General features: G+C 32.0%; 1 protein-coding gene across 1 annotated transcript; it reads right to left on the bottom strand.

The window, feature by feature from the left end:
• Positions 1–25,927, bottom strand: LOC143078547 (uncharacterized). Its single transcript, XM_076253408.1, has 5 exons — positions 25,855–25,927; positions 23,965–23,982; positions 21,380–21,646; positions 7,663–7,678; positions 1–1,583 (listed from the first exon to the last, which is right to left on the bottom strand). The coding sequence occupies exons 1-5, from the start codon at positions 25,925–25,927 to the stop codon at positions 1,559–1,561; spliced, it is 399 nt and encodes a 132-aa protein (XP_076109523.1). The 3' UTR covers positions 1–1,558.
• Between the last annotated feature and the right edge of the window lie 792 nt (positions 25,928–26,719).

Here is a 26,719-nt window from a genome sequence, read left to right as displayed (position 1 = left end):
TTTATATATGACTTGAAAAACATGATTTATTTGGATGGAGCAATCATAAATACAAACAATTCAACATAACAACATAATAACGAAAAAACAAACCCCAAAACAATCCTGAATAATATAATTTTTTTATCATCTTTTTTACAATAACATTTTTTTATAAGTTTACAAAAGTACATGCCATTGTTATATCGATCTGGTTATCAAACACATCAAATTATTATGAATTACATATTCTCACTCGAAACAGATAGCCAATTATCAATTCAAAATAAACAATTCTGGAACCAGAATCAATTAAAAAAACATACCGTCATCATTTTACAATTAATGTTTGTGTTTGATGGTTATCAACACTTACTTTTTGAGAACTTATCTTGATTTTTTTAATCAATGAATATAGAAAAAAAAAGCGACAATTAAAATAAAATATCATTAATAGACCTGAATTCAAGTAGACTTTGTTACATTTCTGTTGGAATGTTGCGTTCGTTCACATGGTATAGATCAATTTTAACACCAGAAGATGCCATCTATTTATAATCCTAACTTCAGGATATAATTAGCTTTTGCTGCATTTTAAGACTAACTGGTGTGAAAAAAATCACATTGTTGCCTTAACGTTTTGAAATGACTTAAAACTAAATGCTGTTTTTGTATGAAAGCGACCCGGATTAGGTACTTGCTTTATTTTTAAATCACATTCAAGAATCGCACAAATCCAGGATCAGAATCATTTATAAACACATTTATAAAACGGAAAAGACACAATCACTGCAATCAAAATTAAATTAAATTCATTGCCTTATAGTTATAATTGTTCACGCTATACAATGATTTCTATGTTTCATTTTAACGTTTTAGTGTTTACATATATACATTTTGATGTGCTTTTTGAGAACACTCTCTTTGTTTTGTAAATAATTTATACAGATAGAAAAAAAAAATCTTTGATCTGCAAATATTCAGCCATATATACAGGAACATGTACACACATACAACAAATGCGAACACTTTTAGCGTATAATAAGTATACAGCTGTCGATATGACTATGGACTTCAACAACATCCAATGAGACTATATCACGTGTTATCTTACCTCCTATACATTTGTAGGAATATGATTTATTTAAAGCAACTACATGGATACAGTGTATACTAGTATTTCATATTAGGTTAGTAGACGAGTTTATTTTCAATACAAGGTTAGAAGAATTTGCTATTACCGAAACCAATAGCAAATATTTTTTAATACAAATAACTATATGTTATTTAGTTAGTGCAAATGATGAAGTTTTAGCAATGCTTATTCTCGTTCCAATAAGTTAAGAAGTTTGAATGATCTGCATATTAACAAATTACATACGACAAACGCAGAGAAATACAGTCTAAACTTTAAGGCATACTAGTTTAAACTAAAAGACCAAATGTACATTTTCAGGTTGCTTAATTATTTGTTACACTCTCAATATACATTTTTTTATATACATAAAATTTTTAGATTTATGAAACACACCAAATGATAAATAAACAATGTCCAATATTCTCTAAGAAGCTCTATGGTTCAGATTGGTGGTAAATTATACAATCTGAAATAGAAATAGCAGTGATTCTTGTAGTCTCGTTAGTTAAAGAAATTAGTAAGATGTGTTATAATGCGAAATATGAAGAACCGCATACTTGAGTTTCCACTGTTTGCAAATTATACTCTTATATAAATAATGATACAAATAAATAAGAAATCTGTGAATTGACAATTATAAATCTGTTCTGTTATTGGACTTACATTTGTTATTGGAAGAAAATTGCCTATGCAATATAAAAGTATCAGCTCGGCCAAATACAATACAGATTAACTCGGCCAATATTGATTTTTTTCCGTAATGGCCCATCAAGTCAATACAGACCGATCGTCTCTAGTTTTAAGATCGAAAGTTAAGATAAACACAAATTGTAGTAAAGAAACGGAATTGTGCAAACTAACAATAGAAATTGTAACAAGCAATATCGAAGGACACAAATATTGCATTTCTACATTAAATATATATTTCAAAATTAATAGAATGTCTACAGGAATACTTTGTATGGGACTTTCAAACTGAAGAAATTAAAATCTTGTACCTTCAAATGAAAATCACACTAGATGTTCAGATACAAATGATCCATGAGATTGTTTTTTCAAAAAGGAAAAAGGGCGTTTCAATTTTATGGTCATATTCATGGAATAATAGTGATAACAAATTAAAGGATTGCAACGAAAGAGTAATTGCAATAATGATATCAGCTTTGCATGATATTTTATTTTTATAAATGAATACATGCCAACATGAAACACAGACTCCCAGTTTGAATATAGAGAATTTCTAGACATATTATGCGATATTATAAAGTATGAAAAACCCATAAAATTATACTTTGTGGAGATTTCAATGGAACACTTTTAGCTACAAGGAATAATAAACATGATAAGTTACCTAAAAGCTTTGTAACTGAAATTAGACTATCTACAGGTCACGAGTTAGATGAAAACACCCTTTTTCATGCGCGGTCATCTATCACAGATTGACTAGACATTGGCTAATGACAACAAAATTGTCTTAAAATAAAATATAGAAGAAAATCAACTAATGATCTCTCTTAAACATACTTCTGTGACAGAATAATAACAATTGAGATACCAGCAAGAAAAAGAATGATAACTGCAAATTGGAACAGGAACCAAAGTACAAACTACAACGGAATCATATAGACAAAAAGCAATACAACAACCGTTCAACAGGACGCTACAACATTATGGAAAATAATAACACAGATGGATATGCTTACAAATAGGCTCATAATTTTGTACCAGAAGAGTAAAGAAGCTCTGTCTCATATTGTGAAGATTTAAGTGTACCAAAGAAGGATATATTTGATAATAATCTTAACTGATGCAACTTCAGTCAACAACTATATGAACAAGCCATTGACAAAGAAATTAAAGACCCAGAACATTTTACAGAGACTAAAGTCATGAAAACTTTTGAAACAATTGACAAACTCAATATACTAAAAGAAGTGAAGATGAATCTGGAATAACAGCTAAACATTTAAAAAACTGAAAATCAACCGTCGCTTATGAGTTAACATCAATATTTAACAACATGATATTGAAAAGAACAGTACCAACAACATTTAGATTTGGCTTTCTTACTCTAGTACTAAAAAACACCCAAAAAGATCCAACTATTTTGGGTAATTACCGGGGTATAATAGTTACACATACTACTGGAAAAACTTTTGAATATGCCTTCGCCGAAAATCTTAATCTAATATCAAAGAAATTACTACAGTTTGGATTTACAGAAGGACTGTTACCAATTAAGTCAAGTCTGCTCATATCAGAAGCCCAATATGAAATTAAAAAAATCTGCAGAACATCAATATTATTTGTTCTTGATGTACAATCAGCAATTGATCTTGTACATCATGTTATATTAATGGATAAGGCACTAGATCAAAATAAACATCCAACTTATTGGAAAATTCTAACAGAGTTATATGAAGGGCTTTGTTCCAAAGTAACATGGATAAATGCATTAAGTTAACAATTCATTTTAAACAAGGAGTATGTCTCGACTTATCTATAAAAATATGTGTACAAGATCTATTGGTTGAACTAGAGAAGAACTCATTATGATATAATTTGGAAGACATATATGTAGAAACACCTACTAGTGCAGATTATATAAACTTTATCTCAAACAACGAGTATGAATTACAAATAATGCTCAATGAGATGAGCAGATATGTTAAGTAGCATCACTATAAAATTCATCTTACCAAAACAGAAACAATGCATTGCTAAAAACAGAAAACAGACTACAATAGGACAATGTAAAGTAAAATAGTAAAAAGCACTGATTGTATTGCGCATATAGGAATAATAAAAAGAAGGATGAAAAAACATAACTTCAACATAATATAACAAGAGTGCACACACTGAAATGTCTCGCCTTCTTTACTAATCATTGATATTATGTTGATAGTCCTAAGTATAAAGCTTTATTACAACTGTCACATAAACATAACATTAACCAAGATAGCTAAACAAAGACCAATGAACCATGAAAATGAGGTCAAGGTCAGATGAACCATGCCAGCCAGACATGTACAGCTAACAAAGCTTCCATACAACAAATATAGTTGACCTACTACTTATAGTTTAAGAAAAATATACCAAAACACAAAAACTTAACACTGTGCAATGAACCGTGCAATTGAGGTCATGGTCAAATAAAACCTGCTGGACTGACATATAGATCATAATATATTTCCATACACCAAATATAGTTGACCTTTGGCATATAATATTAGATAAAAAGACCAAAACTTAAAAACTTAACTTTGACCGCTGAACCATGAAAATGAGGTCAAGGTCAGATGACATCTGCCCGCTAGACATGTACACCTTACAATCATTCCATACAACAAATATAGTAGACCTATTGCACAAAGTATGAGAAAAACAGACCAAAACACAAAAACTTAACTATAACCACTGAACCATGAAAATGAGGTCAAGGTCAGATGACAACTGCCAGTTGGACTTGTACACCTTCCAGTCCTTCCATACACCAAATATACTAGCCCTATTGCTTATAGTATCTGAGATATGGACTTGACCACCAAAACTTAACCTTGTTCACTGATCCATGAAATGAGGTCGAGGTCAAGTGAAAACTGTCTGACGGGCATGAGGACGTTGCAAGGTGCGCACATACCAAATATAGTTATCCTATTACTTATAATAAGAGAGAATTCAACATTACAAAAATTCTGAACTTTTTTTTCAAGTGGTCACTGAACCATGAAAATGAGGTCAAGGACATGGACATGTGACTGACGGAAACTTCGTAACATGAGGCATCTATATACAAAGTATGAAGCATTCAGGTTTTTCACCTTCTAAAATATAAACCTTTTAAGTTAGCTAACGCCGCCGCCGCCGCCGGATCACTATCCCTATGTCGAGCTTTCTGCAACAAAAGTTGCAGGCTCGACAAAAAGTAAAAATAGCTAGAGGATAAAAAGTATGCACTTATGGCCTCTTGTGTACACGGTACAAACGGTCTTAACCCGGCAATCGCACACCAAATATACAAGACATATGTAATATGAAGGCTGTCATATATATTATAAGTTTTACCATTGACAAAATCAAACATTGAGGAACAAGAGATATTCCACAGGAAAAACTTGTGGCATCACCAGTCTCTACCAGAAAGAACATCAAATATTGTTGTTTTATTATTATTAGGAGCCTTTCCTATATAAGATTAAAATGCATGAGACAATTATTTCGTTTATACTCCAAAATCATGTAGCAGTAGCAAAACTAAAGACAAATTGCCACTTATTATGACAAAAAGGACATTTTTTCATCAGAATATTGAACATACTCGAGTTATATGATCTTACCTTCCATCAATTATCTACATAAAAAACAAACCAAAAAGAGATGACTGGCAAGAAGAAATTAAGAATAAAGTAAATCAATTTTGAAACGCTAAATTAAAATCTGAAGCCATTATAAAACCAGTCTAAAATATATGAACATGGAAAGCTTAGAAATTGGACAAACTGCAGATGTCTGAAAAATCAACAACGACTTGACCTCAGTAAAGCTGTGTCAAAGCCAAAATGATGACTGGCTCATATATCTTACAGTTAGACAAACACAAGTTAACACACTTTGAAGCAGAGCCATTGTGTCAATTATGCCATACAGAAAATGAATACATAATGCACTTGGTTACATAATGTCCAGTGCTAAGTACCATAAGAGAGAAATACTATGGAAAGATAAGAAAAGGAAAAATTGGAAAATACTGACCCAACTAACTGGAATACGTCTTTTTGTAACAAGATCAAAACCCGTTGTCTCTGGATTATAACAATTTCAAAGTTTTAGATATAAGCAGTGAACTCGCAGCCAAGATCGAGGAAAAAGGTTGATACCTATTATTCCAACTTCATGACACGGCAATAGAATATTTAGATCAACAAATAATATGTGAAAGTGAATATATACATACTGACATATATACTAGTGTACAGTTTTGAATTGAAAGTTAATATTTAATATTCAATACTTCATGAAAAATTGAAGAATGTAAGAATAATGAGTATTCTATATTTCGAATATTAACATGATGAATCACAAATCACCTGTATATAAGCACGATTATATCAATTACTATTATGATGATAACATTATAAGTAATAAAAGTATCCTTAATTCCTTAGTTCAACTGAAGCTGAGAAATTTTAAACCAATAATATTCTCTATTTTAAAGATAAAGGATGTTTTTATTTAATTTAATTTTGCTTTTATTTTTCCTGTTTTTTTTTTTTAACAAGCAATTAATAACTGGGTCTTATCATTCATATCCTGTATATTTAAATATCAATAATAAAAATTATAGATGACTAATATACGACACCAAATGATTTTAATAATCAATACATATTTTAGTATATTTTATCATATTGAGTATAATCATATTCTTAAACAGTATATGATGAAAGATATATTTTAGATTGTAATCATTAAATACTATTTTAAGAAGTCAAGATAAATTCTAAATTATATATTGTCAGCCCAAGGTGCTTTTGAAGTTATTAACACATATACACATAAAAAACATAAACTCCTTATGTAAATTAAACTCTTATGGCTTTCTCTTATTTTTATACTGCTACTGTTGTTGACATACATAACACACACACACTACTAAATAAGCTAAGTTTGTAATATTATAAAACAAATAAAAGTCAAAACTGTATCAATAACTTTTAAAGCCATATTCATAATTTGCTTACGAACCTGTCTACATAGTTTGCTGTATATAGTTTGTCTTAAACAAAACAACAAAAATGTCTACACAAAATAACCCTTATACTCTAATATCACCAGAGGTGTTCCTGTCTATAAGAAGTTAATACAAAGAAGAAGAAGTAAAAGTCGTTTGGAAGACGCAGTTATATTTACTCACCATAAGTATGCCGTAACGTTCAGCGTGGCATATATTTCAGGCTAAAGACGGATTATTTGAATTATTTCAGGTTTGGGTTGCATGTTTTGTGAGAAAATACGGAGACTTAGTGGGATTTATTTTTCAACCCGAACCAGGCATATGAACTGTTGAAGGGTGAACTGTAATTGTTCAAGTGTTTGTTTTTTATTTGCAGTCATATTCGAATCCGAATTTTATTTTATCTGAATCATCCTTTTGTTTTTGCATTACTCATGCAATGGTAGTGCCTTTCCAATTATTATTTATGTGTTGCGTCTACAAATGAATTGTAACTTTATAATGACTGGAAAGGGTAAATAAAATCATTAGAAAACGTGGAAGACCTCTGGAAACAGCACCTGATCATGTGATATGGCAGGTTATAAAGAGGAATTCGGATTTTGATAGTTCCACTTCAAAGTAAAAAATTTTAATCTCTTGTGGAATGAAACAAAAACAAACATGTTAACACTGCAATTAATTAAGCAAGATATCATTACGTGAGTATTTCTGTATTAGCCTTGTTATTACACTTGGCTAGTTAAAATGAAGCGTAAACTATTTTAGTTTGACTAAAGAAAATATCATAAACTAAAGTCCATGTACTCACGTTGAATGTATAGAACCTAAAATAAAAACAATACACACAGACTGAATCTTACATAAAGTTTTTGATGAATTCTGACTTTAAATTAAGCTAATACTTACAATGAACACTACCCTTTCCCGGAACTAGATATTATATCTTTAACGGGAAGCTTAATACGAAAAAAAATGAATAAAAGAAATGATTTTTCATATTTCTGCAATTATCCATTTTAAGATGGTGACGTTCTTTTGTCACAATCATATGGTGTTCATATATCTCTACTCGTGTATGTAACAACGTATTCGACTTATGGTGGAATACAGCTGCCATCGAAATGACCAGTTGCCCAGATAATTATTTCGGCAAATTGATATATTATCCCGATAAGTCGACATATTATCTCGATATGTCGACTTTATTATCTCAACAAGTCGACATTATGGAAGCATTAAATCGAATTGTCTAGATAGTGAACACATGTCGACTTATCGCGACAAGTCGACAAAAGATATCTCGACAACTCGAGGTCTAGACGAATGCCCGTATCTGCCCTTGTCTTGTTGACTTGTCGAATTAATTATCTCAACAAGTCAGCTTTATTTTCTTGACAAGTCGACATGGAACGGGTCGATCGAGACGAGAAAGGTTAAATTGTAGAATTCTTATTTTGCATCCAATTTCGAGGGAATTTTTATCATTGAGTACCTCTTGGCTAGATTTTTCGGTAGTATTCAACGGATTTCACAAAGCTCTTTTGGTTTTCAAGATAAAAGGGGCCCATTTGGGGTCAAACCCCTAAAAAATAACTTTTTTTACTTTAAGTCCTATTTTGATTTTTTCCATTGAATTCTATTATATACCAAGAGTGGGCACACCGAATGTCTCGCCTGTTCTAGTGTTCATAATATAATTTATATTGAAGTTTAAAAAAAGTTTATACCACAAGTATTACATCTTTAGCTAAAAATATAACATTTAAATGACCAATGTACATGATATCAAGGTGAGATAATCCTAGTAGGCCATACAATCATTCCATTCAACAAATCTAGTTGCTAAAAGCATCTACGAAATTAACCTGATAAAAAAAAATGACCTTGACCAATGAACCATGAATATTAGGTCAAGGTCAACTGACACCTGCTAAACAGACATTAACATCACCTTACACTTATTCCCTACACCAAATATAGTTCTATACCTATAGTATCTCGGAAAAAATCTGAGAAATTTATCTTTGACTAATGAACCATGAAAATGAGGTCAAGGTCAGATGTTTATCGTGAGACAGACACATACCCCTTACACACATTGGATGCTTATAGTATCTGAGAAAATGACCAAAAAAACAAAAGATAACTTTGACCAATGAACCATGAAAATGAGATCAAGGTCAGATGATTATTGCAAGACAGACATGTACACCTTACAAACACTCCATATAACAAATATGATTGACTGGATGCTTATAGCATCTGAGAAAAGAGCAAAACTCAAAAAAATATGTTTGACCACTGAACCATGAAAATGAGGTCAAGGTCAGATGACACCTGCCAGTTGGACATGTTCACCTTAATCATGTCATACACCAAATATGGAAGACCTATTGATTATAGTTTCTGAGGTATGGATCTATTCTTGTTCACTGATCTATGAAATCAGGTCGAGGTCAAGTGAAAACTGTCTGACAGACATAAGGACCTTGCAAGGTCCACACAAAATAAATACATTTATCTTATTGATTATAATAAGTGAGAAACTAACATTGCAAAAAAAAACCCCAACTTTTTTTTCAAGTGATCACTGAACCATGAAAATGAGGTGAAGGACAATCAACATATGGCAGTTCGTGGGGTTCGTGTTGCTTAATCTTTAGTTTTCTATGTTGTGTCATGTGTACTATTGTTTGTCTGTTTGCCTTTTTCATTTTAAGCCATGGCGTTGTCAGTTTATTTTCGATTTTTGAGTTTGACTGTCCCTCTGGTGTCTTTCGTTCCTCTTCTATCAAAGGTCCTCAGTTTAAAGCAGGGCGCAGCTTTATACGTCCGCATACTAAATAGTTCGAACCCTGAACAGTTGGGGCAAGTATGGACACAACATTCAAGCTTGAAACTGATCTGAATTTAGATTGTAATTAAATAGTTGACACAAAATAGGTTTCTGCCACAGAATGAATGTGGTCCAATTTGATAACCGGGGCCAAATATAAAAAAATTCTAAAGGGTTCCGTGGAACCCAGTGTCTCGCCTACTTTTGCTGTAAATCGCAGGCTCAACAAAAATGAGGAAGAAATCAATAAAAATATTCCTCTTGATACTATCTTTTGATTGTATGAAGCATCTGTCCAAGTTTGGTAAAAATCCAGGATAGTTTATGAATCTAACAAATGTTTAAAAATTTAACTGCAGACTGTCTGTAATGTTTACTGGAAGAAAAACTAACTCCATTTTTATATAAGTAAAATACTAACTTTTGATTATAAACAAGCTTCTGTCCAAGTTTGGAACAAGTTAAAATAGTATAAGAAAGTCATTAAAATTTTAAAAATTTAACCACAGAGAGAATGTGTTGTTTCCTTGCAGAAAATCTAAGTCCATTTAAAAGTAAAATACAGAAATATTGGATTTTATTTTTACAAAATTTTCTTCTGGATACTATCTTATGATCATAAACAACCTTCCGTCCAAATTTGGAACTAATTCAGGACAATTTGAAAAAGTTATTAAAATTTTAAAAATTTAACCACAGAGTGAATGTGTTGTTTCCTGGCAGAAAATCTAAGTCCATTTAAAAGTAAAATACAGAAATATTGGATTTTATTTTTACAAAATTTTCTTCTGGATACTATTTTATGATCATAAATAAAGGCAACAGTAGTATACCGCTGATCAAACTCATAAATCCATGGACAAAAAACAAAATCGGGGTAACAAACTAAAACTGACAGAAACGCATAAATATAAGAGGAGAACAACGACACAACACTACAATGTAACTAACACACACAGAAACGGACCAAGCATCAGACAAAATCCCACGAGAATAACAAATATAACATCAAAACCAAATACATGAATTTGGGATAGACAAGTACCGTGACACGTCTTATCGCAATGTCAATTTACACTCAGAAATAAGAGAAAACAAACGACGCAACGTTAAATTGTAACACACACAGAAACGAACTATAATATAACAATGGCCATATTCCTGACTTGGTACAGGACATTTTTAAACAACAGTCTGTCCAAATTTGGTACAAACTCGGGACAATTTAAGAAAGTTATTAAAATTTTAAAACTTTAACCACAGAGTGAATGTAACGTTTCCTCGCAGAAAAACTAATTCCTTTTATAAGTAAAATACGGAAAAAAATGAATTCTATTTTTACAAAATTTCGGATACTATCTTATGATCATAAATAAGCTTCTGTCCAAGTTTGGTAGAAATCTGGTATAGTTTCAGAAAGTCATTAAAATTTCAAAAACTTTAACCACATAGTGATTATTTGTGGACGCCGCCGACGACGACGACACCGACGACGGCGAAACCTACGCCGACGACGCGACACCGACGCCGACGACACAGACGACGACGAAACCGACGCCGACGACGCGACACCGACGCCGACGGAATATAGGATCGCTTAGTATCGCCTTTTTGACTAAAGTCGAAGGCTCGACAAATATCTTAATACATGGTTAGATTCAGCATATCAAAGAACCACAAGGATTCATTTTTTGTTGATATCAAACAAAGTTTAATTTTGGACCACGATTTGGACCAACTTGAAAACTGGGCCCATAATCAAAAATCTAAGTACATGTTTAGATTCAGCATATCAAAGAACCCCAATAATTCAATTTTTTTAAAATCAAACTAAATTTAATTTTGACACTTTGGACCTTAATGTAGACCAATTTGAAAACGGGACGAAAATTAAGAATCTACATACACAGTTATATTTGGCATATCAAAGAACACTACTAAAATCAATCCCAACCTTCCTTTTATGGTGATAAACCTTGTATTTAAATTTCAAAGATTTCTATTTACTCATAGTAAATTTATGGTGCGAAAACCAAGAAAAATGCTTATTTGGGCCCCTTTATGGCCCTTAATTCCTAAACTGTTTGGACTAAAACTCCCCAAATCAATCCCAACCTTCCTTTTGTGTTCATGAACATTGTGTTTAAAATTCATACATTTCTATTAACTTATACTTAAGTTATTGTGCGAAAATCAGGTAAAATGCTTATTTGGGCCCTTTTTTGGCCCCTAATTCCTAAACTGTTGGGACCAAAACTCCCTTTATTTTTTATTTTTTTTTATTATTTTAAAAAGATATACTTTCAAGTATCAAAATAATTGTTTTGTACACTACTTTGTAATGTTTTTGACTGAAAACGTAGCATCGAGGTGTATTTTCCGGAATTAGCCGAGTATCACCGGAATGACATGCGATAACGTTACGGAAAGGCATGTGATAACAATCGAAGCATGTGATAAACTTTTCATATCAGCCCGCTAAGCACCAATTCGAAATCAAAGAGCTGATAGCTCTGGGGTGGAAGAAGGTGAATAAAAGATAACTTGAATTACCATAAAAGCAGCCGAACTAACCCAGCCTGCTTTGTTCCATTATCGTTATGACATATTTTTTTTCTTCAAACAAGAATGTGTCATAAGTACATGGATTTCCCATCCTTACAATCATTTTCTATGTTCAGTGGACTGTGAAAATTAGGTAAAATCTTGTATTCGGCAGTAAAATCAGAAAGATGATATCATAAGGTACACATGTGTACTAAGTTTCAAGTTGATTTGATTTCAACTTCATCAAAAACTAGCTCGACCATAAACTTTAACCTGAAGCAGGACAGACTGACAGATCAGAAAACATAATGCCCATAAATGGGGCATAAAAATAATAAGACTTGTTACATACCTGCCAACTTTTGAAAGTTCCAATGGGGGTTTTTAGTGCGCGAAAACAATTTTAAAGGTTACAATTTTAGCGAAGTATTTTGCACGATCTGAATTGTCTGGAAAAAAGAGTCATATTTGTATGATAAGCTTACATGCCTTTTTCTTAAGTCTGTTTGCATGAATTTAGTTATTAAATCAGTAGAAAAGATGAACAAGTAGCTAGCAAACCCGGGTTTATTTTCTGATGTAAGAATATTAGAAGCTTGTTGAAATTTCCAATTTTGAATTATGCACAAAGATGGACCTTTAACAGGTTTGGAACAACACTCCAAATGAGGGGTAAGCCTCATTGGAAGAACATTACAACCCATTGTAAAAAATGAGCACCTTTATATTCATATTATTTGATTAAACTTTTCCCCAAGAACTATGCATCTATCAAGTATTAAATGGTCAAAACATGTCAAAAGAATTTTGCGATGTTTCTAAACTTATATCTTCTTTATTAATTTGACCCCTTATTAAGGAAAGTTGTTCCAAATATAATGAATTTTCCCACTTTTTTAAGAAATCTTAAAAATGTTCTTTCTTTCTTTTTTCAACAGTCCCTCATTTAAGGGACACCACTCATAATGGCTGGGGGGGGGGGGGGGGTCCCAACCTGTTTGTTGGTCTTTGTGAAAAAAGAATAGTACAATGTGCTTTAAATTATTTAATTGAATGCAAAAATAATATATGTTACAACTAGTATTATGTGAATAAATTAGTGAACAAAAATACTATTTATTATCTTTATGGTAGTACTGTATCATTGAATTTTTTCAATCAGCAATGTGTTTATGCTTAAGCTGTGTAAGAACCTAGCTCCTTGCAGATGAAAATTCAGATGCCGGTTAAAAGCTTATTAGAGCTTTTGCTTGTCTATGTTCGTATGTTAAAAGCTCATTAGAGCTTATGTTTGTCTATGTTTGTATACCTTGCCGACTCTAAATAAAGATTATTTATTTATTAATATGCCATGTTCACGATTTTACAACTAGATGAAAACAACACAAGTTCATTATCTAGCATGTTAGAATAATCTTCAGAGAAAACGTTTTTGATTGGCTTATTAATTTGATCATGAAAAACACAGAATTTGATTGGCTGAACACGATTGCCTAACCTTGGTATCAAAATAAGGAACAGATGATTTTCACTAAATCGTGTTTTAGAGGTTTTTTAACGATACCCTTAATATCAATATTTTTTAATAAATGCAAGGACGTATTGTAAAACGTCCTTTATAAGAGTAAAGAGAATGAACATAAGGCGAACGTACTATACGGGCGAAAGAACTCAGGACGAACAGACCAAAGGCGAACATGTAAACAGGGCGAGTTGTCCCGATACCAAATTCACGCATTTGTACTACACATTTCTACTTTAAAAACATCCGGTTTCAAGTAAACGAATAACGTTCATGTAGATGAGATGGAATCTAATAATTTACATAAAGAAAAGGGTACATATTTACGATAGTGATTGTTTTTCAATCCTAATTTACAAATTAAGTGATTCAGATGTTTAATCATGTGTAAAAATCGATGTCAAGAATCGGAAGTTGTTATGAAATTGTAATACACAGAAACGGATGCGGCATACGGAGGTGGTGGAATGATTTTAAAGTCGGCCCCATAGGCCTTCAGAAGACTTGAAGTCTTCTTCCACCAAAAAAATGGAGTTTACGTTAATTTAATGTTATTATCACACAGTACAAATCATATGTTATTTAGTCTAAGTATATGATAAATAGAGATTAATACATGACCTTTTCCATATCGGTCCGGGTATCATCCCGAGACGTAGTCGAGGTGCTGATATGGGGATATGGAAAAGGCCATGAATCAATCTCTATATCATATACTTCCGACAATTGCTTTATGTAATGCAAATAAACAAATGCAATAATTTAAAAAGTCAAAAACTTTACAAAAGAAGTCAAATTATGTATCAAACATAATATACACTATAACTGTCCAACAATAACATCACTACCTCCATATTTATTTGTGGTAACATGGATCATGTAGATCCTGTAAATCCATAATAAACTAGCACCATTTTAAAAATCTATATCATTAGACTTAGACATGTTTACATATTTTTTTTCAATAACAGCTGGTTCTGTACAAACAGATTCATCACTGGATCCAATACACGGCTTATCGTTATTTTTCCGCCGTCAATGGACAAAAGTTCCCGTAAAACGTGACGTCATAATATAAAAAATCTGACGCTACAATGGAAAGTAAACAAACGATACCGGAAATACCGGAAGAAACGTGCACGAGAGGCACTGATAAGAGTTTTGTGCACGAGATGCCCCTGATATGGGTTATTAGCCCCGGTGGGAAATTATGGCGTGTGTACTTCCGCTCATTACACATATGCAAAAGCTATCGTATAAATGCCAAGTATATGATAACCACGTAAAAGGATCAATATGCGAATCTGTTATTTTTCTCTATTGTTGAAGCATATGATAATTTCCTTTATCATATACTTAGACTAAATATAACATATGATTTTTACTGTATGATAATAGATTTAAATTAACGTAAATTACATATTTTTCGAATTGAGGCTTATAATATATAGCGGGCTGATATGAAAAGATAATCACATACTTCGACTGTTATCACATGCCTTTCCGTAACGTTATCATATGGCATTCCGGTGATACTCGGCTATTTCCGGAAAATACACCTCAATGCTACGTTTTCAGTGAAAAAACATTGCAAAGTAGTGCACAAAACAATTATTTGGATACTGGAAAGTATATTGTGTACAATAAGGACATAAAAATAAATAAATTATTAAATAAATGCATTTTTTAACGGTTTCAAACGTATTAATTTAGGAATTTACTTTGAAAAAAACTGACTTTTCGAAACAGTGTTCATTATGTATACTGTTGAATTATTATTTTTGTTGATTCGTGCATATTAAAAATGTTTTTCTTGTATGTTGAGGCATATGATAGAAAGATGTCATATCGAATTTGGGGTCCAACGTCCGTGAACTTCTTACTCTTTGAACTTCTATTTGGGAACCACGTAAAAGGATCAATATAAGAATCTGTTTATTTTTCTCCATTGTTGAAGCGTATGATAAAAAGATCATAACATGTCATTTTTCATATCGCATGTATTATCAGCCCTAGGTTCAATATTGACCGAGGGCTGATAATACATGCGATATGAAAAATGCCATGTAATAATCTTATAATATTGCCCAGTTACAAACACTACCAGGGGACAATTCATAATGAGTTTTTTTAAAGTTATATGTTTCAGCACATGTATAACTAACCCCAACTTTAGCCTGATAAAATTGTTGTCTCCTTGTGAAATATAAAACATATTAAAAATGATTTCCTGCTAAAGTCTTTTTTTTGTTATAAAGTTAAAACCTTCTTGTTTCTCACTAGACATTACTCCAGTCCTGTCAAGTTTAATTTTATATATGTGGATGAAAAAATAAAAGTCCCCAAACATTAACATGGCAGTAATTGCTTTTACAGCATTTAAGACTGAATTGTTTTTTACAGAAGAGTGTCCACCATGCTCTATAATAATAGTAGAATAGAATGATATGATATAAATAGATGAAAATTATGGATACATGCAACCTTAATATTAATATGATATATAAAAACAAACTAGTGTATTCTCTGAGACTATTGTTATTTAGTATAATAGTCCAATTAAGGTATACTGATTTGTATTACTACAATATAATAGTTATTATGGTGAGGTTGAATTTCCTGTCAGTTATTCATCACCAAAGCACGAACTTGTATCAGAAAAGAATATATGTGTAAATTAACCTCAGTTTCAGGTATAGAAATGATAGAGATGTAATCTGTTTCTGTGACATGTGCTTTTGACCATCCACAAGAACCTGCGGTCATCCGATGTTCAGTACTCCAGTTCTTTGATTATAATCAAGTTATTCAAAGAGTATTCAATGTATCGGAAGCCTTGTTTCTATTTTTAAATTAGTTTCTGTTATGTATCAAACACACGCGGGCATTTAGAGCATGGTTGAAAGTATATATGTAAACTGTTGTCACATAAGGATTATGTAAAAGATTATGAATGGAGAATTTCAGGAAAGGTATCAAAAGTCATAGGTTCTTGGGGACAGGACAATTTTTGTTTAGCCCTCCAACCTTTTTTCCAAAATCCATTATTTTTTGTTTTCTACTAATTTCAATTATTTTAGCGTTTTTCTGTAGACTGCATGTATACTACGAGCATACAAATACTATAAATAAAGTTTTTTTGCTATAGTACATATGTATGTGCATAGTTTACAGAAAATGCAAAAAGAATTCTCCAATATCCATATCCCAATATCCATATCGGTTAAAAGCTTATTAGAGCGTATGTTATGGATGTCCTTGTTTCTACACTATGCCGACTCTTAAAAAAGCCTATTTATCTATCTATATGTTAGCGGCAATAAGTGAAATTAGGAGCTTAAAAAAGCTTAAATCAAAGGCAACAGGTATACGCCTAGGCAGTAAGTATATTGCCTAAATAATGTTAGATATTAGTCTAAAATCATGAAAAATGTGTGCAGGCATTAAGCTTAATGCCTAAAGTAAAAATTTCAGTAAATAAAAGAAATTGATTCATTTAAATGAAAAAACATAATGTCATTTACCGAAAATAAAATCACTAATAAAACATGTTAGTTATATTAAAACTCATCAAAAAACAAGTTCTTGCCACATTAATTTTAACTTGGATATGACCAACCACAGTCCCTTTGCAGTGTATGGGGCGCACCAAGACAACAATTGTGAAAATATCAATAAGATTAAAAGCCAGCTCTGATGCACATTTTGACGTAAGAGTTTTACTGTTGCAAAATTGTGTAAGTTGATCTTGGGACACCCTAAGAAATTTATAGTTTCCAACTGGATTTGATTGAAAATCCATTAAATCAACTTGTCCTCTACTGTTAAAGTCTTAAGATAAAATGGACTTCACCACTACTCCGTTCCCTATATGTTTTGGTTTTCTTATTTTAATTTTCACAAAGTGAAAGAAATAGTTCAATACCATCACGGGAAATATTAGCATATCAATTATTCAGTTGTTTAATGATGCGGTCTCCGTCGCCATGACCTGTTTCTGTATGTGCCTTTTCCAAAATACCATAGAGTTCATCTAGGAAATCAATTTTTAAATTCCCCCCCCCCCCCCCCCCCATTCGCGTTAACTTTAGTTATCAATCTCTCAAAACCTCCAATAGTAAAAATGGCATACCGTTTTAAATTGTAGTAATCTTGTGTTGCCTTCTTTTCTGATGATTCCAAAAAGTTTAGTCTTTGCTAAAAGATTATTGTACTTTTCTCTAAGGTATATGTTCCTTGTATTCCCTGATTTGAATTTAGACAGCAAAGATTCAAGAGGTTTTTCCTCAATAATAATAATAATCTTTATTCTCATAAACCAATACGGCATAAAATTATGTTCGGCAATAGGTTGAATAATCATCAGGTCCGGGAAAACAGTTATCGTCCTTACATTTTCGTTGTCCTTATCGTCTTTTATTTTGATTTTCGTAGTCCTTATCGTCCTTTGATTTTTGTTGTCCGAATATAGTCCCTAGTGTGCATAATGTGTTACTTGCTAATATAACTTATACCTCTTTCAAATGTCTTTCTTCATGTTTTATGCCTAAAAATATGCCGATGAAGTTTTTTTTATAATTTTGATATAATTTGTTCCAAAAGTTTAAAAAATATGATTGGGAAAAGTGTCTAAATGAAATGCACTACGAAATAACTGTATTCTCGGACCATCATCAGATTTCGTAAAATTGCTTAATGCCTGAAAATTTCAGGCAACAACATAATGCCTATGCATTAGCTTATTGCCTAGAATTCAAGCTTAATGTATAATTTCACTTATTGCCATATATAATGTCTTGTCTCGGACTTAAAAGTCCGTCCGGTGACGGAAACAATATCCGAACGCCTTAATTTTCGTTTTTCTCCCAAAATATCCCAAACGGAATAAGCATAGGCGAGGATAACAAATGAGCATATGAGGACGGAAGAGAAGCGACACACAGAACGAGGTCTTCTCATTTAATTGTATAGTTGACGTTCAATATAAAGAATCTTGCAAAATAGAATGTAAAATACACAGAAAAAAAATGAAGTCCATTTCCACTGAATATGGACCTGTTATATGATATTATTAAGGTTTATGATCCCTTCTGTAGCCATTTTTGTATGAATTTTTCAAACTTCAATTGTATCAAAACTACAGATATAATGAATAAAAGAGATAGGCCATTTAGTACATATACCAAGGGGAAACTTGATGGAAAGCATAATTATTTACTGTTTCATTGCATTTACTATAAAAAGAGTACTTTGTTGCAAATAAACCAAGATTTTTATAGAAAATCCACAGCCTTCAATACATGAAATTTAAAACATGATAGATTATAAACTTGCTTTTCTATGATGTGCTAGTGTTCATTTTCTACAGAATGTTCTAACCAACCTGTAAATTCCAAAATACCTCGTGCTGAGTCACTAAAGTCGAGCTAAAAGGTGTACTTGATTTGGTCCATTTTTTTTTATTTGTTTCAACAAATAACTACATTAATAAACTTGTTTTTAGGAAATCAATGCTAGCACTGCATGCAATAATCCTATATGGTTACAAGAGCGGAATTATTCGTAATGCAGTTTCCAAAGGGTACCACTTGTGTTCCGTATTTTATTTCTCGAAGACTACACAAACTAGGGAAAAACGAGTAGCAGTTCCTGTAACTAGAAATGCCAGTGTTGCATTTCTACCAAAAAAATATATAGGGTCATGAGGCTCAAATTGACTTATTAATAAAATGAAGTTGAAAAAGATCGTCTATTTTTTTTTCGCATAATGAAAAGGGCATATTGTCAATGGCTCCAACGTGCAGAAATGGAAGATATTTTCTATACTTCGTAAAATGTGAATATGAGTTTCAGCAATTTTTACACCTAATTGGATAAGCTTTCGATTAAATGTAATTCCAATCCTGTATCATCCAATCAGAAGCCGTATAGGACTCTATTCTGAGTACCATCTTGGGGTAAAAAAACTTGCCGGTAAAATGTAAACCAATAATTGCGCTCTTGTAACCATATCTATCAGTCATCAAATTGCCAAATATGAGAGTACAAGGATAAAGGCTGTGGACTTTCTTTAAAATTTCCATATGTTTAGCACTGAATCAACAAAAGGGTACATAATCCTTAAAGTAATATGGGGGTCTTTCGCCATCTTTGATTGTAAAAAACAGAGAATCTAAGGTCCGAATTTTCTATCATGTTAGCAAAATTTGATGCAATAATGCAGATATTAAATGTGAATTTTCATTTTTTAAAGAACCAATTTATAAGAATATAACTTATAAATATTAATATTTTTGCAAGTGAAGATTATTTTTGGTTATTTTTAAAATGTTTTCAAATTGGCTTTTAAGGGGAGGTACCTCTAAAGGAGTGCATTTTCTGAAGGAATCTACATTGAATTTTCCCATTTTGTATTTTAGCCAGAAAAAACGTACGGTGACCCTGTCTTTTCTTTTGATATTCACAAATAAAATTGAGAATGGAAATGGGGAATGTGCCAAAGAGACAACAACCCGACCATAGAAAAAAAAAACAACAGCAGAAGGTCACCAACAGGTCTTCAATGTAGCACTGTCTGAAAGCTATCTTTTCCTAATTTATTTACAATTCTATCATTTTGTTTAGTTTCTAATCACGAAATGGTGTTTTTTTCCTGTATAATCCATACACAATGTGTCATTTTGTCAAAACCTGCAGTTTGAGAAAATGCGCGGTGACCTATTATTTTTATAATATTTTTGAACATATATCAATAGATGCTACATTTTGGAAAAGTATGAACAATTTCTATCATTTCTATTTTAGACTCCCATACCGGCCACCTTAACACTAGGAATTCGTCCGTGGTCCGTGGTCATTGTAATTTGAACAGTTCCCTATATATCATATTAACTTCGTTTATTCGCAAATTGGAAGTTAAATATATTTTTAAAACTAATTGTATCAACATTGTTTATTTTACACCCAACTAAATCTCCTACATACTATTAAACGTTTCTGTTATAAATAGTGCAGTAAAAACTATGTTTGGCAATCACCAATTGAATGCAACATACAGAAACGATAAATAAATGAATAAGTTAATATTTTATATGGATGCATGTGGTTTTACTTTAAGTGTACACGTGACATAAATCGTCGTGGATCTAGTTGAAGAAGTATTATTACTGTTTAACCACTTTATATATGATATTTAATATGTTAATTTTTCCATTGTGTATATATTTGTATTGTATTGTTTGTATATGCCTTCAACCCCTATGGTGTACATGTACATGTGCATTTCATAAATAAATAAATAAATAAATAATTCTCCGAGCATCATTTAGAATCTTGTATTTGTAATGCTTTTCACAATCAGGTATAGCTACACATATATATATATATATATATATATACAAGGATAACTAATACAAAATATTTCCCCCAACAGCTTATTATGATAAAGTAAGAGAAATGAATACCAATACGTGACTGTACTAGTTTTATGATGTGAGTTACATGATTTTTAAAAAAATAATAATATGGTTGAGGTTGTTAATTACAGACTTGTTATAAAAAGCTATACACATTTCATCTTACTTCTGTTCTTTCTTTCTTTTACATTTTAAGTTAACTCACCTTTTGTAAGTTGGACAACAAAGACTTGTTTGGAATTTTCAGATTCCAAAATGCATTTCCACAGTCCAAAGTCTTCTTCGGAAACACTACTTATTTCCAAAGATGGACTAGATTTCTTCCCTCCTTTGTACGCGTTGTCCTTATCAGTTGAAACCGGCTTATCATTATGAGTCCATTGGACTGATTTATATTGAACGGAATGGTATGATTTACTTAAGTTTGGTAAAAGTACAACCGGTTTACCAATTACTGCTTCCTGCGTGGAACCTAAAAGGAAATAGTGGGATTGTTTTCTTATATCATCAAATAATCTCTATATCAAATATTTTTTGGAATGGAACCTTGTGCTAAAATTTCATAGAGATCAATTATACATTTCTACTCTAGTTATTCTACTTATTGTCTGCGAACTAAAATGTCTTCGGACGCCAACATCGCCATTTTCGTCGTTAGCGACGCATGTAAAACAGAAGTTTGTATTCAATTAATGAAATATTTTGATATTACTAATTCCTTTATGACCTCGTAATAAGAATAGTTTCCACAATTTATTAAGAGAATGTTAATTTGAAAAACACTATTAAATACTGCTGTTGTGCTTATACACATGTACTTATGCTCTTGTAATTTACAAGGCAAGTTTGAGCTTGACATATTGTTGACATCTGCATTCTTTTTTAAAGTCCTAAAGATGACATACAGTTGTCTGTCATTTTGTTATGTTACTGAGTTACTGTTAAACAAATTTGATGAATGAGTTTTCTAAAAAAAATCAAATATTTTCCGTAAATGTACCTTGCATCATTCGAATCCGTTTTTTTTTCCCCCCGCAAATGCCACACATGTTACATGACACCGTATCATTGCACTAATCTAGCAATCGTTGTAGATTATAAAAAAAATTAAAAAAAATCGTCAAAAATCTACGCCATTTGTATTTCATATCTAAATGAAACCACTGAAAAGACATCGTTATCTTTCAGAACTTGAATTTCAGCAACCGGAAACATCCAAAAAATTCAATACATTTTTTTTTAAATCAAGACGACGTGATCAGTAACTATCAACTAGAGTCTAAAGTATCAAAATAAAAGTCATTATATACTGACTGACTTTAAAAACGCAACACTCATTTTGTAGATTAATTTTACCAAATCATGTTTGATTCTAATACAACTACTATTTATGCTTATCATACTTCTTTCTCTTTCGAAAAAATCAACATCTGACTTACTAGTGGTTATTGAACATATCGGATTATTAAGATCTCAAGAATTTAAGAAAGCGAAATTACGAACCAAAAAAGATTTTTTGTTTTTGTTTTTGTGAAACAGTTCTTTCAATTCTTGGCCACATTTACATCAGTTAAAACATGTTGCATCTCCATATAGTCAAGACTGAGGAATAAACAAGAATGTGTCCAAAGTACACGGATGCCCCACTCGCACTATCATTTTCCATGTTCAAAGGACCACGAAATTGGATAAAAAATATAATTAGGCATTAAAATTAGAAAGATAATATCATAGGGAACATGTGTACTAAGTTTCAAGTTGATTGGACTTCAACTTCATCAAAAACTACCTTGACCAAAAACTTTAACCTGAAACATGCACTTTCATTTTCTATGTTCAGTGGACCGTGAAATTGGGATCAAAAGTTTAATTTGACTTTAAAATTAGAAAGATCATATCATAAGGAACATGTGTACTAAGTTTCAAGTTGATTGGACTTCAACTTCATCAAAAACTACCTTGACCAAAAACTTCAACATGAAGCGGGACAGACGGACGAACGAACGGACAGACGGACGAACGGACGCACAGACCAGAAAACATAATGCCCCTCTACTATCGTAGGTGGGGCATAAAAACTGAATCGACCCATTAGAATACTGCAAACAGGAAAACTTGAACGTGTTGAAACCAGACAATTTGACGTCAGAAACTCGTCTTACTGTCCTTCCGACAATGATACCAGAAGACGGGATTTGTTGAAGACCATCAATGACAAGATCAACATGTAGTAACAATGAACTGTCAATATAATTTGATTACGCAACGTCATTTGCGAGACAGGTCTTACGACCCAACGTCAACTGCTTATCAAATTGCTGAATGACATCTTGCACAGATTTGTGCCATACATGTTTCCCATTAACTGAAATGCCGAAGAATCGACTGCAGAAAACATAATTTCCAAAAACCATTGTAATGCTTGAAACAACGGCAAAATCAGAAGGTGCAAAACAGAACCCAATAGGCGCTAAACAGAATTGGTTGACCTTTCTGACATTCATTTTGGCGATTGTTACAGGCAGTAGTTACTTTTAACGGTAACATGTTCATTGGTAAGGGGAAAACCAGTGTTTCAGTGTATACCACCACAATATTTGAACATTGAAAATGACGATATCAATTCAAGTTTCGAACTAGCATGTTTTTTAAACATTGAAGAAATAAAAGAAGTTTCTGTTCATAAGTTTGTTTACGAAAAAAGTGCATACCAGTATTTGAAAATGGGAATTGAAAAGAATAATCGAGTGTTGCGTTTCTAAAGTCGGTCAGTATACATTATATACTTACGTTCGTGAGTCGGTTGAGCTGAAATAACACAGACAAGAACAAATGTATTCATGTGATCACCGTTTCAATTTCAAATGCAATGTTTGTATGTACGCGACAAATGCTTTTTAGGCCACACCAATTCAATTCGAATTCAATTTCAAAAAATTGGAGCGAGCGAGCGATATGAAAATTTTAATAAAAAAATATTTAATTTGCAAAATTTCGAGGCGAAGCTTGAAAAATAAAGGCAATCGATTATAATTTATTTTTGTAATCATAAAATATTTTTTTTGACAAAATTGACCAACACAAGATGGTATACAAGTTATTTTTCCATTTGTAATTTCTTTAATTTATCAAGTGCTGAAGTGGTTTCTTTCCTGTTCACCGAGAAATAATTGAATAATTATTTCAACTACTTCAAATTATCTCCATTTAATTGTCATAGATGATTTTCCTCCTTCACAGCATTTGACTTATAAATAGCAACATGGTGGATGTCTTGCAAGGTCCAGGAACTGCTCATCCTTTCCAGAACACATGTGTTCACCTCCAGCTTTTTGGGATTCCAGCTGTTCATTGATGTGTTTACATTTTTTTTTTGTGTTATATGTTGGTTGTCTGTCATGTCCGTGTCTCTGTCATTTTAGTGGTCTCGTTTTTGTTCTTTGTCTTTTTGGTACTTTGTATATAAATAAGATGTGAGATGAGTGTCAATGAGACAATTTTCCATCTAAGTCATAATCAGGTTGGGAACAACTCTTCAATGTAATAACTATCCCTTTTATGAGAGGTACATTTCAAGTGATATAAAGTATTTTTTTGTAAAAGCTAGCTTCTAGTACAATAGGGCACATATTATATAATTTGAAGAACCTTTTACCAAAAGAACTATACATCTATCTGGAATAATAAGGCCAAGACATGTCCAAAACAATTTGTAAAATAAGGGGACCCATCTTTTTTTTTTTAGAAAAGTTTTTTTTATTTAGTATGATGAATTCCCCCACCATTTTTGAAGTTAAACAATCTAAGTTTTTCTTATTCTTAAATGAACCACACCAACACACGACTACTACGTCTGAACAACAGGCTTTTGTCTGAGGACATGTGCATACACATGCAGCGGTTATGGATAGTTTTGTTTAGCCGGCAAACACTATTTGAGCAGAAGGAAACACTTCTCATTCTGCTTACTTTTTTCTAACTACGAAAATCAGCATAATTTTGCAGGGGAATGTACTAAGTAAGGGGGAAAGAAACTAAAACAACGGCGCGACAAAATAAAAAAAACATCCGTTTAGAAAAAAATATGTCCGTCGAACAAGGAATTAAATTAATGTGGCCTAGCGGAAGAAAACTCGTCCTTTTTGTCGTAAATATTTTGTGTCAGGTTTTATATAAAGAGTATATACTAGTAAACAGCTGGCTTATGAATTTACTATTCAAAACATGTTTTATTCTATTCCATTGCAATGCCCAGTTTCTGAAAACCGGGTATTTAAAGCAATTGTAATTTGGATATGTGTTTTAGTATGTCATAAATCAAATATTAGAATTTGAGTCAAAGCTATCAAAATTGTTTTGACAAATAGTGCCCGTTTAATGTCCCGACCATAAACAAAAAATCTTGGACGTTTAAAATAGTATACAAGTTTTGAGAGGATAGCATGGACATAGTTCGCGTTATTCGTCGTCAAAACAATAATAATAACAATAAGACGAACAATCATTCATAAAACTAGTTTGCTGGCAAATAAGAAGTCAATAAAAAAGGTCTTTCCACAATTAAAAACTAGATCGATTCACTCGAAAAACACGACCTCAATCGGACAGTCACTCACCTCACCTTTTTGGCTAGAAATCAATGCATTAACAAAATAAAAGCCAGTTTAATGACATACTTACTTGGAGGATCTCCTGAAATCAGAAAGATAACATTTATGTTTACATTTGTTGATTTTGGCAATCTGCAGTTCATATGCGCCAAATTTACAGTAGAAATAAGCAACTTTTCAATTTTAAACTAATGAAATGATGTATAATTAGCACGAGACATCTCTTGGCGTAAAGTCTTGACAAAATGATTGTTAACGACTTGTCTTCAAACCAGAGAAAAACCAATACCAAATAGAAAGCAAAATAAATCCATATAATAACATGCAGAACAATATAAAAAAAAAAAAAACACAAGTTACTAGACCTAATATAGGTTAACAAATCTTCTACAAAAATAATTAGGAGACGTCAACGCATAGCAATCACTTAGAAAGCATTCACCTCTCGGCTTTTGTTGAGAATAACTATACAGACAAGTTGGGTCCTTTAAAAAAAAAAACGTACGTGAACCCGAGACCTCTAACTGGTCACCAAACAATAACCTTTTTTTTTCTTCGTTGCTTTTGATTTGAAATTATGGACTATGAGTAGAGTAAGGTAAAGTTAATGTTAATATACCTTTCTTGACAATAAAAAGCGCACGCAGTTGTACTTTAGATATAAAAAGTGAAAATATACAACTGCCATATGAATGTACCTTTTAAAGAATTTATTTTTATTTTATCCCATTGCAATGCCAAGTTGTTTCTTGGATGCCTTCATATTCTTATAATTATTATTAAAGCTGTCTGGACTCAATGTAGAGGTGATACAGACATTGAGATTCCAATTTCTTTTTGATGTGTAAATATGTGTCATGCACATTATGCGAAAGTTCCGTATTTTATTCTTGATCATTACATATTAGCCTCATGAGGTACTCGTATTGACTGAC

This window comes from Mytilus galloprovincialis, chromosome 6 (assembly GCF_965363235.1).
Source record: "Mytilus galloprovincialis chromosome 6, xbMytGall1.hap1.1, whole genome shotgun sequence".
Classification (NCBI taxonomy): Eukaryota; Metazoa; Mollusca; class Bivalvia; order Mytilida; family Mytilidae; genus Mytilus; species Mytilus galloprovincialis.
This window is presented reverse-complemented; position numbering and strand designations above follow the sequence as displayed.

What these genes read in the sequence shown, in the direction of transcription:
- LOC143078547 (XM_076253408.1), bottom strand. Translation starts at nt 25,927, where the DNA reads ATGAACTGCAGATTGCCAAAATCAACAAATGTAAACATAAATGTTATC.